At 40.7% G+C, this 15,763-nt stretch overlaps 1 protein-coding gene across 1 annotated transcript; it reads right to left on the reverse strand.

The window, feature by feature from the left end:
• Nucleotides 1–1,836: 1,836 nt before the first annotated feature.
• Nucleotides 1,837–4,122, reverse strand: LOC102927193 (olfactory receptor 6C4-like). Its single transcript, XM_006995096.4, has 2 exons — nucleotides 4,058–4,122; nucleotides 1,837–2,653 (listed from the first exon to the last, which is right to left on the reverse strand). The coding sequence occupies exons 1-2, from the start codon at nucleotides 4,120–4,122 to the stop codon at nucleotides 1,837–1,839; spliced, it is 882 nt and encodes a 293-aa protein (XP_006995158.3).
• Between the last annotated feature and the right edge of the window lie 11,641 nt (nucleotides 4,123–15,763).

The raw sequence follows: 15,763 nt of genomic DNA on the forward strand, positions 1-15,763 counted from the left end.
ATCAACTCTCAATCCAGAAAATGCCCACAGGCTTGCCTACAGGCTGGTGTTATAAAGGCATTTTTCTTACTTGCAGTAGCCGTCTTTCCGATAACTCTAGTTTGTATCAAATTGACAACAATAACAACAACAAAAATAGGGAAAGAAAGAAGCCAACCTAGAAATTTTATGGCTTTGTTCATGAGAAATACTGTCGGATTCCTTCTAAAATACTACTCTTCTTGAAAATTAATATTAGGCGAATACTGGCTTCATCAGAGTTGTGAGGTTTTCTTCTTCCAAAATATTCTAGTATAATTTGCATAGAATGTATATTATTAATTTCTTACATGTTCCATAGGCTTATCAAATACAGTTTTATGGACTTGGCATGTTCTTTTCTTAATAATTGTATGACTTCTCATACTATTTGAAAAGTTTGAATTGAGTTGTAATACTCTCTTTTGAAGGCAGAAGGAACTCCGTAACACTAGAGACATTTAGTAGAGGAAAGACAAAGGCAAGATGAACAGAACAAATTAATGCAGCAGCATATTTTATTTACTTATGAATTATGACAGTGGAAGCAGTATGCCTAGGGGTTTTCTTAATTTTCTCACACTTATAATATAGGTTTTTAATCAAACTATTAATTACAGTTGTTATATAAAAGTTGCAAAATTAGAGACCTCAAGGTTAGTAAAATGAATATTTCATATTATTACCAATATATTCATTAAAGATAGTATAAATTTCAAAAAATTAAAATCCTTTATGCATTTGTTCACAACTCATTTATAAACTCATGGAATTGGTTTCTTCCTGTGTTCAAGGACCTAAGTTGTTCTCAAAACCCGTTTGCTGAAAGTATTTCCTGTGCAAGGACTTGGAAATTTAGCAGTGAAAAATAAAGGCCAGGGTAGGAAAACAAGTAGGTAAATGCAAAATAACTACAAATTCCCTGGTGTCTTAAAATGTAATAAACAGAGAGCCAGGCAATATGGAGACTAATCTCTGGCTGCCTTTTGCTAGGAGCTCAGAAAGATGTCAACATAGGATTCGAGATGAAACTGTACTGATCAAAAGGAGCTTTACACAAGCACATTTCCAGGGACAATAATTTATGTAAAGGAAACAACTTGTGAATAATGTAGCATGATGGGACAGACTGGGCCTGAGGAGCTCTGAAGCCAGGGAGACTGGAGCAGACAGAGAGAAGTACAGCCCGGGGAAAAGAAAAGTATCAGAGTGATCAATACAGAAGGCACGCTGGTGGCATCGTATGACTTCTTCACTTAAGAGAATCTTCAGATGCAGAATCCAACTAGGCGCGAAGGAGGTCATAGGGATCGTCATGTTTGTATTAGCATGATGGTGGCAGAAATGAAGACAAGTAGACGAGAATGTGTCACACTCTGGACATGGGCAAATACAATGTTGGGTGTGACACACACAAAGGGAATGCATCTCTCTCTGGGAACTGGCAGGTGTTAAACATGACTTTTTTAAAAAAAAAAAAGAAAAAGATTTTTTATTTATTATGTACACAGTGTTCTGCCTGCATGTATACCTGCAGCCAGAAGAGGGAACTAGATCTCATTACAGGTGGTTGTGAGCCACCATGTGGTTGCTGGGAATTGAACTCAGGACCTCTGTAAGAGCAGCCAGTGCTCTTAACCTCTGGGCCATCTCTCCAGCCCCCTCTTTCATTCTTTAAAGGTAGATAACAGAAATTCTTGAACTGGTTTGAAACAGGCTGTGGACACCAGCTCACACCAAGCTTCCCTGAGAATTCACTTCAACAAAGAGGAGGCATAGCATGGATGTCACCCAACATTTCCATTTATTTTGAGGCCACTAAAAGGAATAAAGATGCATTATTTTTCTGACCACATCATTGAAAGCTTGTTTTACTTGCTTATTCCTTAGAATGTAAATGAACGGGTTCAGTAAAGGGGCAACTGAGGTATTGAGCACAGCCACACCCTTATTGAAGGCAACTCCTTTTGTTGCTGAAGGCTTTATGAACATGAAGATGCAGCTTCCATAAGAGAGGGAGATGACAACCATGTGGGAGGAACATGTGGAAAAGGCCTTCTTCCTCTGCTGTGCAGAAGGGATCTTCAGAATGGTCCTGATGATGCAAGTGTAGGAGAGAATCACCAGCACCAGGGTGACTATCAAGGTCACCACTGCTAAGAGAAAATCAAAGCGTTCCAGCAGTCTTGTGTCTGAGCAAGCTATTTCTATGAGGGGCCCATAGTCACAGTAATAATGACTGAGCACATTGGATGCACAGAGGTCCAGCTGACTGGTCATGATGATGGGGAATAAGATGATTAGGAAGCCACTCAGCCAAGAGCAGAGGACCAGCAGGGTGCAGACCCTGTTGCTCATGATGGTGGTGTAGTGCAGGGGTTTGCAGATGGCCACATAGTGGTCGTAGGACATGGCAGTCAGAAGGCAGGATTCAGTGGCTCCAAAGAAGATGGCAAAGAAGTACTGAGTGAAGCAGCCAGCAAAGCTGATGGTCTTAATTCCTGTAGAGATGCTGACGAGCATTCGAAGAGTAAAAGTGGATGTGAAGGAGATTTCTAGGAAGGAGAAGTACCTGAGGAAGAAGTACATGGGTGTCTGGAGGTGGGAATCCAGTAGTGTGAGGATGATGATGGAGCTTAGCAGTACAGAGAGGAAGTCTTAGAGTCTTAGGGGGCTGGAAAGGTTAGACAAGGCTGACCTCAGAAGAATAACTATTAATAAGCTTGTGTATAGACAATGTGGAAAATGTGAGGGGGGAAAAAGAAAGAAAATCACTCATAATTCTCCTCCCCACCATGACCTCTGCTAACATTTTGGTAGATGGTTTGCACTTCCCTTGCAATGGAGCGTCTTAAACTATGGCTTTGGTTTTACATAGTTTTCAATCGTATTTTATGTGTCTCTGCATGTATATTTGCAAATCCCATCACAAAAGGACTGTTGTTGAGAGGAGAGGGGAGGAGAGGAGAGGAGAGGAGAGGAGAGGAGAGGAGAGGAGAGGAGAGGAGAGGAGAGGAGAGGAGAGGAGAGGAGAGGAGAGGAGAGGAGAGGAGAGGAGAGGAGAGGAGAGGAGAGGAGAGCCCTTCCCACACTGAGATGAGAGCATTCAGGAGCACACGCCTCTCCATCTTTTCTTGCTCTTGGTTTCTGCAGCTGGGATCCTTCAAGTTCGGATGGGAGCCCTCTCTTTCGGCATCAGCTCCTACCAAGTTCGTCACTCAGGTGCGGGCCTACAACTTCATTCTTTTGTTTGCAATGTTTTATCATTTGGGATTACGAGGCTACTTTCCTTCTGAAAATATATACTTTCAATACAAATTTTAAAATATAATTGATGGGTCTTGGTTATACTTCTGCTCCTTGGGTTAGCATGATGAATCAAAAACAGGCTGACATTTATTACCAATGTGAGTGTACTTAGGAAGATTTGCAAAATAAGCTATAATCCAGTGGTAGTTTCTTTCACCCTCCCAAGTGTGGAATTCCTTACGTGTGCATGCATGTGTTTGGGTTATATTTTAAGAGGGTGGAGCCAATGGGCAAGGAGGAAAGTCACTCACACCATGCAGACACAGCACCCATGTGGAAAGTTTTATTAAGGAGGGAATGGACAAGGGAAGAAAGAGAAAACAGGCAGGGCCTGAGGAGAGGAGAAGAAGAAGAAGAGAAAGAGAAAGGGGAAGAAAAGGAAGGGAGGAGGTGGATGCTACCTCATGGCGAGAGAGGAAGAGGAGGGGGAGGGGTTTCTCTTAAAGTGGACTTTATGTAAGACGAGGTTGTCAGGGCTTTGGTTAGACCAGGGGTGGGCCGACATGCTAACAGTTTGTGTGTACAGGTGTGTGTTTGTTCACATGTGCATGCCCATGTAGGCCAAGGGTTGAAATTGAGGGTTTTCCTCAATCATTCCCCACCTTATTTGGTGAGACAACATCGCTCACCAACCTAAAGCTTTCTTGCCTATATTGCTGGCCATCAAGAGATGAGGGGTCTCTTGTTGCTTCCTCTCCAGTAGTGAGATTACACACATGTGCCTTCGCACCTGGCTTTCTGGACATCAGACTCAGGTCCCCATGCTCGAACAGTGAACCTTAAAGACTGACCCATCTCCTCAGGCTCCAAGAATGTGGATTTCAGGGGTCAGTGTGGCAAGCTCTGTGCTGTTTCTATCACACGGGTCTCCACTCTGTAGTCTCCCAGGGCACACATCCGTGTCCACGTACGCGTATTCCGCTTTACAGGTCCAGTGGATTTCTTTGCGGCTCTTTGTCTCCATCCTATATTACAGAGAGACTGCAATTCTCTTCGCCTCTGATGGAAATGTGCTCCTGTGTGCGGGGGAGGCACTTCACTGCCTGATAAGCAAGAGCTTCGGTGATAGCACACTCGGGCTTGTCAGGGAGAGGAGATTGCCTTCTGGAAATGGAATCAATGGGAAGTGAAGTGATGCCTTCAAAACCATCTTCTCCTGCTTGACATTGATCCTTCCTCCACATGCCAGCTCATTATCCTGTGGGCAGAGGAGAACCGTGTCGATAGCATTCGTGGCAGGTTTACAAGGGGGAGCGCGAAGGCAAGGCTATTTAGTATGATGCTTTGAGTGGCAGAGGTCTGTAGCCTGTAATGATATGAGATACTCAAAGAAAAAGAAAAGTATTTGTGGGCTGAAAGTGCATCTAAATGTCACAGAGATTATCCTAAAAAATGCAAAGAAACCCCACAGTGTGCAATTCTAGGCCAGGCTAGTATTCAAAAGAATGGGCATTGAAAGCATGGCATTTCTCAGCTCCTCCTTTGGTCTACCCTGCAATGTGAAGATAATTTAATTCCCTTTTGGGTCTTTGTAGTGCCTTGGTGCATTTCCAAGGGCAGATTAAAGACAATTGTTGGGCCGTGGAATGCATCACAGTTACTCAAGTCAGGGCCTGGTAATTGGTACAAATGTAGGAATGCATTTACTCTAAGAAGGTCCCAAGATCAAACAGGTCTAATGAAATTGTCTTAAAAGGATTCCTCACATCATTTTTGAAGTGTCTGTAGCCCTGTCAACTCACACCGAAAGTTTCCTGCAGCTTTCTGGAGAGATCAGTGCAGACACTTATTTTGTTAAAACCAAGGGACCTCTGCCCTCTACCACACAGGCTCGTGTGTGTCCAAGTGACTGTTTCTCTCAGACTTTCTGCGTTAATGCTGCAGATGCTACAGTATGGATGAAGCAATAAATGAAGTGGTATATGGAAGAAAGAATTTTCTCTTCTGAGGAGAGCATACTAAATGGTCCATTAAAGTTCAGTGCACGACAGCACATTCTGAATCCACAGTCCATTCTTACAGCAACTAATAAAGCTTCTCCCTTATCCATTACATCTTCCATCTTCTCTGTAATCCCCCCATTCTCTGATTTGGATTCCCCAGGTCTATGATCTTACTCTCAGCAAATAACATTTCCATTCATGCTCTTAATGGGACCTTCTGGAGGAATGATGCCACACTCCACTTCCCTGCCCCCCACCTACTATAACCCAGCATCTGGTCATGTTCTATGGGGGTCTCAATGAAGTCAGCAATGACTTCATCTGACATTTGAGTTTTGGAGGACAGGCAACATGGGGAAGATGGCCTTAAACTTCTGACCTGCTTCCCTCCACTTCCCAAGTACTGAGGTTACAGCTTTGACACCACACAGAGTTGATGAGATGCTATAGGCCCAACCAAGCAGTTCATGCATGCTAAGTGAGCACGTTCCCACCTGCATGCTAGCCCTAGTCCATAATACACACATTGATCCAATATTCTCTGACTCACTCTCCTAGACTTCAGGAGCATATGATATACTTCATTCTTCCTTTCTCTTCTGAATATCTTGAATCCAATTTCCCATTATTTAAACATTTCTTTTTGGTCCTTATTCAGATTGTTCTGTTTCTGTTTACTCTGGGGACTTCACTGCTCATTTGGGATACAAGTGAAGTGGGGCATGTTCTTGTCAGTAAGTATTCTCAGATGCGTGGAGTTAAGCAGCCCACTGATGTTTGAATATCCTCTCTTCTTCCTTCTCTTAGGTCTGGTGAAACCCCATGTTGCCACTCCCTCGAGAATAAAAATTTTAATTCCAAAGTAGCATATGTCACTGTTACTAATATTTTAACTATGGTTTAAAAAATACTAGAAATAGTGGAGGGGGTGCCTGAACTGAACTAGCATGCTCCAGTGATCAGATTGGTGAATATCCTAACTGTCATCACAGAACTTTTCTCAAATGACTAATGGAGGCAGATACAGAGATTCACAGCCAAACACCAGGCAGAGCTCCAGGAGTCCAGTAGGACAAGAGAGAGGAAGGATTCTATGAGCAAATGCATCAGGATCATGATGGGGAAACCTGCAGAGACGACCAAACCAAACTAGTGGAAACTCATAAAAGTTGGATCAATGGCTGTGGAGCCTGCATGGGACTGGACTAGGCCCTCTGCATGGAGAGACAGTTGTGCAGCTTGATCTGCTTGGGAAACCCCTGGCAGTAGGATCAGAATCCATCCCTGGTGCATGAGGGGGCTTTTTAGAGCCCACTACCTTTGATGGGACACCTTGTGCAGCCTTCAGGCTGGGAGAAGGCCTTAGACTTGCCTCTACTGGATGTGCGTCCCCATGGAAGGCTTTGCCTTCTTGTGGGGGTGGGGTGGGGATGGGTTGGGTGGGAGGCTGAGAGTGCAGGACAAGGGAAGAGGGGGACCTTTGGTATATAAAATGAATCAAAAATTTTTCTTAATTAAAAAAATAATAATCGGCAAGATGGGGCATCAGGCAACATTTCTTTTAGTTTGTTTTTCCTCCTTTTTTAGGACATTTTTTTTCATAATGGAAATGTTTGTAAACATACATAACAATACTGTCAAAATAAAACATTTTAAAAATGGCTGAATAGACACTACTACAAAAATCTTAGGGATACAAAGCTCCAGAAAGATGGTAAATTATAGCTGTGGTGAGATTTCAACTTTAAATTATTATTATTTTTTAAATATTAGTTCTTTGGGAACTTTGTACAATGTGTTTTGATCATAGTGCCACAGACAATTATTCTTAGATCCATGCCTCCTCATTCCCTGTCCACCCACCTTCATGTCCTTTTAAAAGACATCAATTAAGACCAATTTGTTTTTTCCAAATATTCTTGAGTATGTGACTTTTTAATCAGAGCATGGTTAACTTACCATGGGGCTACACTTTTAGAGAAAACTGACAGTCCCCCTTCTGGCAGCTAACAATTGCCAATAGTTCTAAGTTTAGGGTCTGGATTTTGTACCCAATTTTCTTCTCTATGCTGGAAATTGGGCTGACAGGTTTGAACAAGTCATGTGTATGCTGCCACAGCTGATACAAATTCATACATGAAACCACCTTGCTGTGTCCTAAAGATATTGTTTCCTTGCAGTCATCCACTGCCTCTGGCTCTTATAGTCTTTCCTTACTCTCTTCTTCAAGGATTCTCTGATCTTTGGAAGGACATGGTACAACATACTGGTTCTATTTTTAGATGAAAATTTGTAGTCTCCTATTTTTTGTATCTTGGCCAGTTGTAGGTCTCTGTATTAATCACTGTTGACTACAAATGGAAACTTCTCTGAGAAGCATTGAGAGATGTATTAATCTGTGAATGTAAGTGTAAATTATTTGGAGTTGGTTTAATATTAGCAAAGTAATAGTAGTGGGTTCTTCCCTAGGGCCTATGACCTGTTTATCCATTGGTTCTTTTCTCAAATTATGATGCCAAGTTATGGATTTCATCCTATGAAGAGAAACTTGAATTTAACCAGAACATGGTTGGTTACTACCATGATGTTCATGCCACTACTGTGCCAGTAGTGAGGACTTTCCAGGGCAATCATTAGTATAGCTTACAGGGCTCACAACTCTGTTGCTAGAGGGCTTCTCTCCAGGTTCCACCAAAGCCCACAGTCCCACAATCCATGTATAAAATAATCACTCAGACACTTATATTACTTATAAACTGTATGGCCGTGGCAGGCTTCTTGCTAACTGTTCTTTTATCTTAAATTAACCCATTTTTATAAATCTATACCTTGCCACGTGGCTGGTGACTTACCGGCGTCTTTACATGTTGCTTGGCCTGGCGGTGGCTGCAGTGTCTCCCTCTCTTCTTCCTGTTTCCCCAATTCTCCTCTCTCTTTGTCCCGCCTATACTTCCTGCCTGGTCACTGGCCATCAGTGTTTTATTTATATAGAGTGATATCCACAGCACAACTTGGTAAGGCTGATAATTGCTTCTCTCCTTCAGTAGCATGCATTCTTTCTTCCAGCACTTTGAAAGCTATTCAGTAGTCATGAAGCTTCCAGGTCCATATTAGAATGATTCTCCATGCTCTGTTACTAAATTATGTGGTGTCATCAACAATACTCTTACTTTCAAGTGCTGGGAACTAACCAAGAGTGTTGTGGGATGTTCTGTATGCTGTGAATCTGAGTTGCTCTGATTGGTTGATAAATAAAATGCTGAATGGCCAGTAGCCAGGCAGGAAGTATAAGTGGGGCAAGCAGACAAGGAGAATTCAGGGAAGAGGAAGGATGAGTCAGGAGTTAACAGCCAGACACAAAGGAAGCAAGATGACAAGGCAGAACTGAGAAAAAGTACCAAGCCATGTGGCTAAACATAGGTAAGAATTATGGGCTAATTTAAGTGTAAGAGCTAGCCAGTAATAAGTCTGAGCTAATGGCTGAGCAGTTATAAATAATATTAAGCCTCTGTGTGATTATTTTATAAAAGGCTGCAGGACTGTGGGTGAGAGATCTGTCCCGACTGCAGGCCAGATGGGACACAGGAAAACATCCAACTACACAAGAGTACTGGTACTACAATATTTGGAAGTCTATGGGACATCAATGGCCAATAACTCCAAAAGAAGTAACCCATTCCCATCACTGGGCTTTTTATTTGTTATTCTCTGGTGCCCAGTGGAGACATTGTTGACCCATTATAGAATAAAACCATTATGCATCTATTGTATATTAATTGAAATGCATAATATATATATATATATATATATATATAAATTTAAAAATATATAATATTTATTTTCAGGAAGCTTTAACAGCAATGTATTTTCCTTTCACTTTTTTTTAAAGATCTCTAAGTGGTGGTAGGGGGCAATATTATGAGAAATAAATAACTTTAAATTCTTTTTTGCCATTTTAATAATTTTAAATCGCATAATTCAGTCATGTTAAAAATCTTCACACTAATGTACAACCAATATTTAAAACTTTTCATCAAAACTAAAGTTCTATATACATGAAATCAACAGGACTTACGCATCAATGTAACATAACTAATACAACGTGACATGACTTGATGTAACCTCCCCATTTCCCAGATCTCCTCTGCCCCTGGCAAGCAATCACTTTATTATTCTGCTCTGATTCTACCACAAGAAGTATGGCTAGTTAGCACAGCAAACATAATTTCATATCTAAACATTTCCCTCAATGGTTTTGAAGTTCTATGTAGCATTTCAGCAATCTATACTTATTGAGGTATTTATTATTTGGTGGCACATAGTCTGTGGAAAATGTCTACTGATGAATACAATTAGCAGAGGTGCGTGCTCTTGCACTTTAATTTCTTCTTTACACAGTCAAGTCAAGGAAGACAGTGTCTTAAAGTCCATTCAGTGAGTATGGGAATAAATCTCTGCCTGCCAACTGGAATTTGTGTGACTTTCAGGCAACAAACACACCACTTTTTACCTCAACTTTCTCATACGGAAAGTGAAGGTGACTTTGAACATGCCAACACATATACTTGCAAAAATCATATCAGGTATTCAGAATGCTCTCTAAACTGAATATTAATGTTAAAATTCAGCTATACTTGCTGAGGATCTGGTATGTACACGCGGCCCCATTTCCCTCACAAATGACATTATAGATTTATATTATAAAACTGCATGAAGCACTGTATTACATTATTATTCTAAATCATTTGATGAACTCATCCCTTCGATCTTTGGGGCTTTGTTTCCTCACAGGCTGCTACCAAGTTGGATACTTCTGTTGCCTCCTCTCTACTCGATGACCAAAGAAGCACCGGCACATTTTTTGGTAATATGAAAACAAGGGTCTGGACCCTCTGTCTCTCCGTTCAAAGATTTGTTTCACTGAATAACTGGATGGTTAAAAGATGTTTGCAATTGGTGAATATTTAGTCGTTCGTTGCTTAGGAGTGGATTTTTATTGTCTTGAATGGGTTGCTTACTGTGTTGATATTCATATCAGCCTTCAGTCCTAAAGGAGGAGTAATCCCATTAAAATATCTTCAAAACATGCTAGTCACTTATCATTGGCCAGAGATGGTCTTTTGCCATTATAAAATTTGCCCCTGACTGATTCCGGGTGGTTTATTTTGAAAGGCTCCTTCATAGGACCAATGAAGTCTTTTTAAAACCAGGCTCACAGGGCCTGTTTACCAGCCACACCCCCACACCCATTTAACAAGCAACTGTGCCTGAATGCAGATCCAGAAGGCTCTCTGCAGGTACGGCTTTCAGTCGGTTGTAAAATACTTAAACAGATGGGACGCTGTTATTAACATGGGCAGTATATTTTCATTGTATTAGGGTTGAAAGTGATTTTCCAGATAATGGCTTAGACAAATGTTTGCTGAGCCTGTCCAGTTAATCTACCAAAAATATGGCCTGACTTTCAGGAGAATTCCACTTTTGTTGAATGTTTTTGATTAAATATTTAAGTCCTGTGAACTTCTTGCCACATTACCGAAGAACCCTTGTTAATTCTCAGGCTGCCTGCTATCATATTATTTAGCTTGATAGTGACCACCGAAAATCCATTTTAAACAAAATAGCCACACATCTTATTATCCACTAGGAGATTCATTTTTTTTTTTAAATAACAAGGTCTTTTTATATTTCCATAGGCCTCATGAAGCCGAGGTCAAGGGTTATTTGAAAATTATTAGATGGCATACTGTAGCAGAAACCCAACCATCAGATGGATTGTTGAATAATGTCATCTATTTATTTCACCAGAAAATTGTCTCTTATATAGCAATAATTGTGCTAGACACTGGGAACATACACACACACACACACACACACACACACACACACACACACAGGAAAAGAAAAGAAAAGAAAAGAAAAGAAAAAAGAGGAGAGAATTCACAAAGACAAGAAAATAACTGAAATTTTAAAAGTGCACTTTAAATTGCTCTAGTAGGGCTATTGTGGGACTCTAATATTTAACAGCTGTGTGACCTAGATAAGTCAGTTTTTCCATCTCGGCTACAATTGCCTTATTCAGAGAAAGGCTATTAATAATACACACCTCCAGAGCTGCTGGGAGAATTAAATGAGATATGGTCACCAAATCCAAATAGAATTTCTAAATAGTGAAAAAAAGCAAACAACCAAATAAACCAAGAAACCAGAAACACACGATTTTGAAAAGTTGTGAGTTCACAGGTCCTAGAGCACCCTTTCGCGTTTCCTCGGCTGACAAATGTCTTGGGTGTTATTGTTGCACTGGTTTTTATTATTTCCTGTGTTCATTGAGTCCTTAAAGTTGCTACCTTCCCATCGCCTGCTAATAACTTTGTGAGAACTGGATGAGCCATGATAGGCGCTTGTGATTTGGTTAATTTTCTGTTCTAACATTTTGTTTTTTACCTGTAATTCCTTGGCTCAGGTTAAAAATCAGTGCTGCCAGACCAACACCATTGATCAGTCAACAATCTAAAAGAAAAAAAGAAAAGAAAAGAAAAAAGACAAAATACAACAGAAATAACAATAAACTGTATTCATTCCAGATGTGGCTCTAGAAACTCATCAAAAACCCAGTGGCATAAGGCAATGCCAAGCTACTTTACAGGCTTCTGGAGGCCACAAATCCATAGGGGGTCAGCAAGGGTGTATTTCTAAGTGTTTTCTGGGGCAATTTCTATTTCCTAGCTTCTGGAGGCTTCTCTTGCTCAGTGGCTCTCAAATCTGTATCACTCCAACTTTTGGTTTTCTGGTCCCACTGCCTTCTCTGAATCTTGATCCTCTGCCTCCTGGTAACTGTAACTATTATAAACAAACATGGATAACGCAGGGTACTCTTGCTTTTCAATATCTTTAACCTCACCTGTAACTTCTCTCTCTGCGAGCTAACATACTTATGGGTCACAGAAGTGAGCACCTGGATATCATCACAAAACCAATGTTATGAATACAACAATAGCAAAGCAAGAGGGAAAGAAATCTGAAACATTTCTTTTTTTTTCAGGAGTTGGGAGTGATTGCAGTTGATAGGTCAAGCCCAGGCAATGAAGGATCTGATGTTTTCTGTCCATAAACACCATCCCGTTGCAGAAGGACAAACTGGGGATATACTGATCAAGGAAAGTTTGAGTTATTGAATTTTGTTTGTAAAAGCAGTATTGAATTTGAAAAAAAAATGTCAGACTAAGCTTGCTGGAAAGGGTCTCCTTGACATGGTTGAGAAATTTTCTTTAGGGAACTTGGGAATCTCAGAAATTCAAATATGCTTTCACACAGGAGGGGTCTCTCAACCCACAGATAGAGCTCGTTTTCTTGTTTTCCTCTATTTTAAAAAATGCTACATTAGCAATTTTTAATCTCTTTTGCTGGTTAGAAATTATATACATGCATACCTATAGATATGAATCTGAACACACACACACACACACACACACACACACATATATATATGTGTATAAACAAATAAATGGAGGCCATCTGTATTATCATATTTAATTGATCCCATTATGGAAGAGAGTTGCAATTGTACCCAGTAGTGTATCTGGGACAGCAGAAGCAGATGTTGCATCTACTTTGAAATAAGTATTTCTTCCATAAGTTCCTTATTGTTATGTCATTGATCGGTGAAGCTGATGGGTGAACATGAGAAGACAACAGAACAAAGCATTTTAAAAGATACCTCATTGTTCTAAAGATTTCATAAGCCTTTTCTGACAGAGTCAGTGCATTTTGCACCAAGAGTTGTCAACCAAGGCCCTGTTCAACCAAGAGCTGTCATCCAGGTCCCTGTTCATAGGATGAACCAGTATTTTCCAAATTCAATTTGGTTATGTACTCTTTCCTCTCTTGGGAGCATTACCCTGAAAACCAAAATCATACTGCTTTGTACTGTCATCTTGTAGAGCCTGGTGGCTAGTCAAAAGTCTGAGGCAGAGAGATTACAGGTTTGAAGTCCTCCTATACTCTACAGTTAGTTCAAGACCAGTCTCTCTCTCTCTCTCTCTCTCTCTCTCTCTCTCTCTCTCTCTCTCTCTCTCTCTCTCTCTCTCCCTCCCTTCCTCTCTCTCTCTGACTCTGTCTCAGAATAAGAAGTTTGTTGTTGCTGTTTGTTTATTTTTAAAGGACTGAGGAAATAGTTCACTTGTAGAATCTTTGCCTAACATACACAAGGTCTTAGGGTTGATTCCTGGTACAGAAAAAGAAAAGAAAGATACATTCTATGTCTCTCTTCTTCGTGTATTATGCACTAGAATTAATAAAATACTCTATGGGAAGCTGGAGAGATACCTCAGCTGGAAAGTACATGCTGCACAAGCATATGCATGAACCACCTACACACACACACACACACACACACACACACGTACGCACGCACGCACGCATGCACGCACACACACATATACACACACACAAACACATAAAAAATAAAAACAGCCAGGTGGCGTGGTGGCACACTCCTCTAATCCTAGCACTTGGGATGCAGAGCCAGGCAGATCTGTGTGAGTTTGAGGCCAGCCTGGTCTACAGAGCGAGATCCAGGACAGGCACCAAAACTACATAGAGAAACCCTGTCTCGAAAAACCAAAATAAAAATAAAATAAAAACAATGCTGTATGATGAAATTCCTTATGAATCTCTTATTTTCCTGTGGTGCTTGAGACTTGGTAATCTTAGAAGACTGAGTCTTTATTTCCTAAGCAAATTCTCATTTCACTGACTTTTGTCAAACAGAATACTTTTCAAGCACTGCTACGTGTTTTGGGTTTGATCATGTGAAAGCTTCCATCTGAGATTCTTCTCTTCCACACACAAGAGCCCATGACCCTATTTCAAGATGGATATTTTGCTATGCTCTCACGGTCCCATTACCACCATCCTGGAAGCTCCTGTTGCCACGCTGTCTGTTCTTACTGACAGAGTTCTCCCTAATGTACAGCCATGCCAAACAATTGCCCTAGGTCTAAAGTATCAGGAGCCTTCACATTTTTGTCACTAGGCTGCAAGTCAGAGTTGTGGGGGGGGGGGGGCGTGTAGAACGGCATAGGGAGATGGTAGAGAAAAGGTCTCTGGTGGAGACTGTACAAAGTGCAACACTCACAGCTTTCAGTCACGTGGTTCATGCTCTCCAACAACAAAAGACACAATTGCATCTGTGCATTTAGAACTATGCTGTATGTATAGATATACCCTGTATATATAAATATATGCTGATTAGGTTTCAAGCAATAGTCATACCTTCCTCAGCCAAAAGCAAAAGTTATTGAACTCACACTTCTAATGGGAGGCCAAGTTTGAAAAAATGATGAGATCTGGGGATGCGGGTATTGGACAACAGGAAGCATATCAACAGTGGTGCTGCCGAATATGGTCCACGAGCTGCTGCAGCTGAGGTCCATACAAGGACCACTCCAGAGGGGAGGCATCAGAAGTCAGATAGGCATGACCACAGCTGCTGTGGGGTTCAAACCAAGGTTGTCTGGGAATCAGAGGATGTGGTAGGTGACCCCTCATCTGAAGACAGGCAGCTCTCTAGGCATCAGGCTTGGCAAGCAGACCTCACCTGAGCTGTAGCCTTCAATGATCTTAACAGGTCACTCTTATGAACAGGGCATGTCCCTTCCAGTGACAGCAATTGGAAGGTGGCTGCTGTACCCAAGGAGGAATTCCCCCAAAAGTAAAATGCAGACACATAGTTAAAAGGGAGTTGAAACACTGAGAAAATATTGATTAAAAGCCTGTTGAGTGCCCAGGAACTAAATATACTTTTGATGAATTATTTATGCTTCTACTTTTCCCTCAGATAAACATTCACAGGTTGAGGATAATGTGTGGACTTGATATGTGGACTCCAATATCCCTAAGTTCAGCCCCCATGGACTGAGAGATCTCATACTAATAATATTACAGGGAAAGGATTAGCTGTTGATGTTATCAACTAAGAATCATTTTACTACAGTGTTTACAGCAGTTTTAGGGAGTAAGAGTCATACAAATTACATAGTTTAGGTATTTGATATTTAATAGCATCAATTCTTAAACCAAATATTGGTTTCATTTAGAATAGATACATATCTGGAATAGTAAAAATATATTCTTGGTATGTCTGAAGTAATATAGCAAAAGCATCTCAAAGTTTCATTTTTTCCATGTTTGTAAAGATTCAGTGGGTTTTTTTTTTTTACTAAAAATTGATTAAACACATGTCTTCCATTTTCACTTCTAAAGAAAGTAAAGGGAAGTAAAAAATGGTACACACACACACACACACACACACACACACATACACTCAAGAGGTGATATCATTAGATTCATATGGCTGCCTTTGTAGTAAATAGAAAGTGGCTCGATTTGTTAACAGAGTTGACAAAGTCTCAAGTTTTATGACTGGAGAGAAAAGTAGGAAGAAATGTAGTTGAATTTCTTTCCATCACTCTGGATGCTCTCTTGAAGAG

The sequence above is a fragment of the Peromyscus maniculatus genome, chromosome 18 (assembly GCF_049852395.1).
Source record: "Peromyscus maniculatus bairdii isolate BWxNUB_F1_BW_parent chromosome 18, HU_Pman_BW_mat_3.1, whole genome shotgun sequence".
Classification (NCBI taxonomy): Eukaryota; Metazoa; Chordata; class Mammalia; order Rodentia; family Cricetidae; genus Peromyscus; species Peromyscus maniculatus.